This window comes from Nannochloropsis gaditana (assembly GCF_000240725.1).
Source record: "Nannochloropsis gaditana CCMP526 unplaced genomic scaffold scaffold766, whole genome shotgun sequence".
NCBI classification, from domain to species: domain Eukaryota; class Eustigmatophyceae; order Eustigmatales; family Monodopsidaceae; genus Microchloropsis; species Microchloropsis gaditana.
The window spans coordinates 1-1,845 of record NW_005803187.1 but is presented as its reverse complement, the minus strand read 5'-3'; the positions used below and the strand labels follow the sequence as shown (position 1 = coordinate 1,845).

Genomic DNA, 1,845 nt, shown 5'->3' with positions numbered 1-1,845 from the left:
CACTCCGGCCACGGGCACGGGACGGTCAGTCCCCCGGCGTCGTGGCAGATCCCACAGAGTTTGGTGCGGGAGGGCGAGGTCTTGAATCGGTGGAAGACGAGCACGGCCAGGCGGTTCGGGTCCTGGAAAAAGGCCTCGGGGTCGAACCGGACGCAGACCACGTGACCCCAGAGCCGCTTGTCCCTGCTCCCTTTCATGGCCCCGGAGGTCTGTCCGCAAAAATGGCAGGCGATGGGGGGAAAGCTGGTCGGAGTGATGGAGGCGGAGGCCCCTGCCTCCAGGGGAGGAGTCGCGGCGGCGGACTTGAAGTCGTTGGCTTTCTCCCATTTGCATTTCTCGCAGAACCACATGCCTCGGGGGGCGGCTGGGAGGCCGTAGCACCGCTGGTGCACTGCCACATGGCAGCCGTCGCAGAGAACCATCGCGTTGTCCTCCACGGAGTCATTCCCTCCACAGACGTCGCACGGGGCGCCCGTTCCCTTCGTGCCACCCTGGTCACCCTCTTCCTGTTCGTCCTTCGCGCCATTTCTCTCCTCCCTTCCCGCCACGACCATGTCCACGGAGACCCTCTCCTCAGCGCTGTCCTTACCCGCCCCCTTGCTTTCACTCGCTCCATCTTCATCGAAGAGAGCGGTCACCTTTTCTCCCTTGTTGGCCTCCTCCATTCCGCGCGAGACACAGACCTTCTCCTGAGTCCGCCGACTCAGCTTCCCCCCGCCTTCGCCCTGGGCCGGCCCACTCTCCCTCGCCTGAACCCCGTGCGAGGCCCGCGCCAAGTGCTTCCGGGGCCGCCCACGTTTGCGCTTGGCGGGAGCCCGGGGCGCCTGGGACGGGCTGGATACCCGCTCCTCGACCGGAGTCGGTGCGGTGGGGAGGACCGCCGCGCTGCCCAACGCAGTTGCCGGGGGGGGAGGCTCCTGCCGCGTGGCCCCCGGCCTCGGCGTCTTGCAGGCGGACCGAGGACTGCCCAGCTTCCAGGCGGGCGGGCGGGAGAGCAGGGGGGGCAGGGGCGTGGTCGGGGAGAAGACGAAGGCCTCTGGGGCCCCGGCGTCTTGGACGGATGCACAGTCTCTGAGTACCCCCCCCCAGGCGGGCACGGCCGGTATCTCTGGACCCTGGACGTCCTCCAGGTCCGGTTGGCGGGATGTTTCCTCGGTGGGCGGTGCCTGCTCTTTCGGGGTGGGGGAAGATGGCTTCCGAAGCCCATGGCCCCTATCCACTGCCGCCTCCTCGCTTTCCTCTTCCTTGTCCCCCACCGCCCTCCCTTCCTCTCCCGCCTTCAGCCCGACCGCGGCCTCCATGCCTTGTCCGTCACTCTCCTTTCTCCCGTCTCCCTTCGCCTCCGCCCCCGCGTCTGCCCCCCCGCCCTCTTCCTTCGCTCCCTCCAGTACCAGTGCCTGGTCCTCCCCCTCCCTGGCCTCCCTCGTCGCGCTACCCTCCTCCCCAGGCCCCTGTCTCCCTCCCCCTCCTGCCACGGCCCCGGCAGCCCCCTCCGTGAGGCCCTCCCCCGGGCTTTCCCAACCGCCACCGACCTGCTTCCCGGGGGGCTCGCCGTCCGGAACGAAGGACGCAGCAGGCGACGGAGGTCGGGGGCCCAAGGTCGAAGAACGCAGACCCTCCTCCTCCAGCGGGACGAGGAGAGTGGATGGAGGGACAGAGGGGGGAAGCTCCGGGGAGCGGGGGTCCTCACGAGGCCTGGATGGGGGGGCCTCGGACCCGTCTCCCTCCACCGCCCTCGACACCTCCTGGAAAGGGAGGGACGGAGCCGGCTTCCCTTCCTCCTTCCCGCCTGGGCGGAAATCTGAAAGACTCCATCGAAGCCCTGCGCCCGGGCGGCGTAATCGC

General features: G+C 69.2%; 1 protein-coding gene across 1 annotated transcript; it reads right to left on the bottom strand.

Moving 5' to 3' along the window:
- Nucleotides 1-235: 235 nt before the first annotated feature.
- Nucleotides 236-580, bottom strand: NGA_2069200 (uncharacterized protein; the record flags this gene model as incomplete). The annotated part of the gene is made up of 1 exon (XM_005853724.1): nt 236-580. A coding segment is annotated over one exon (345 nt), but the record flags the coding sequence as incomplete, so codon positions are not given.
- Nucleotides 581-1,845: the final 1,265 nt, after the last annotated feature.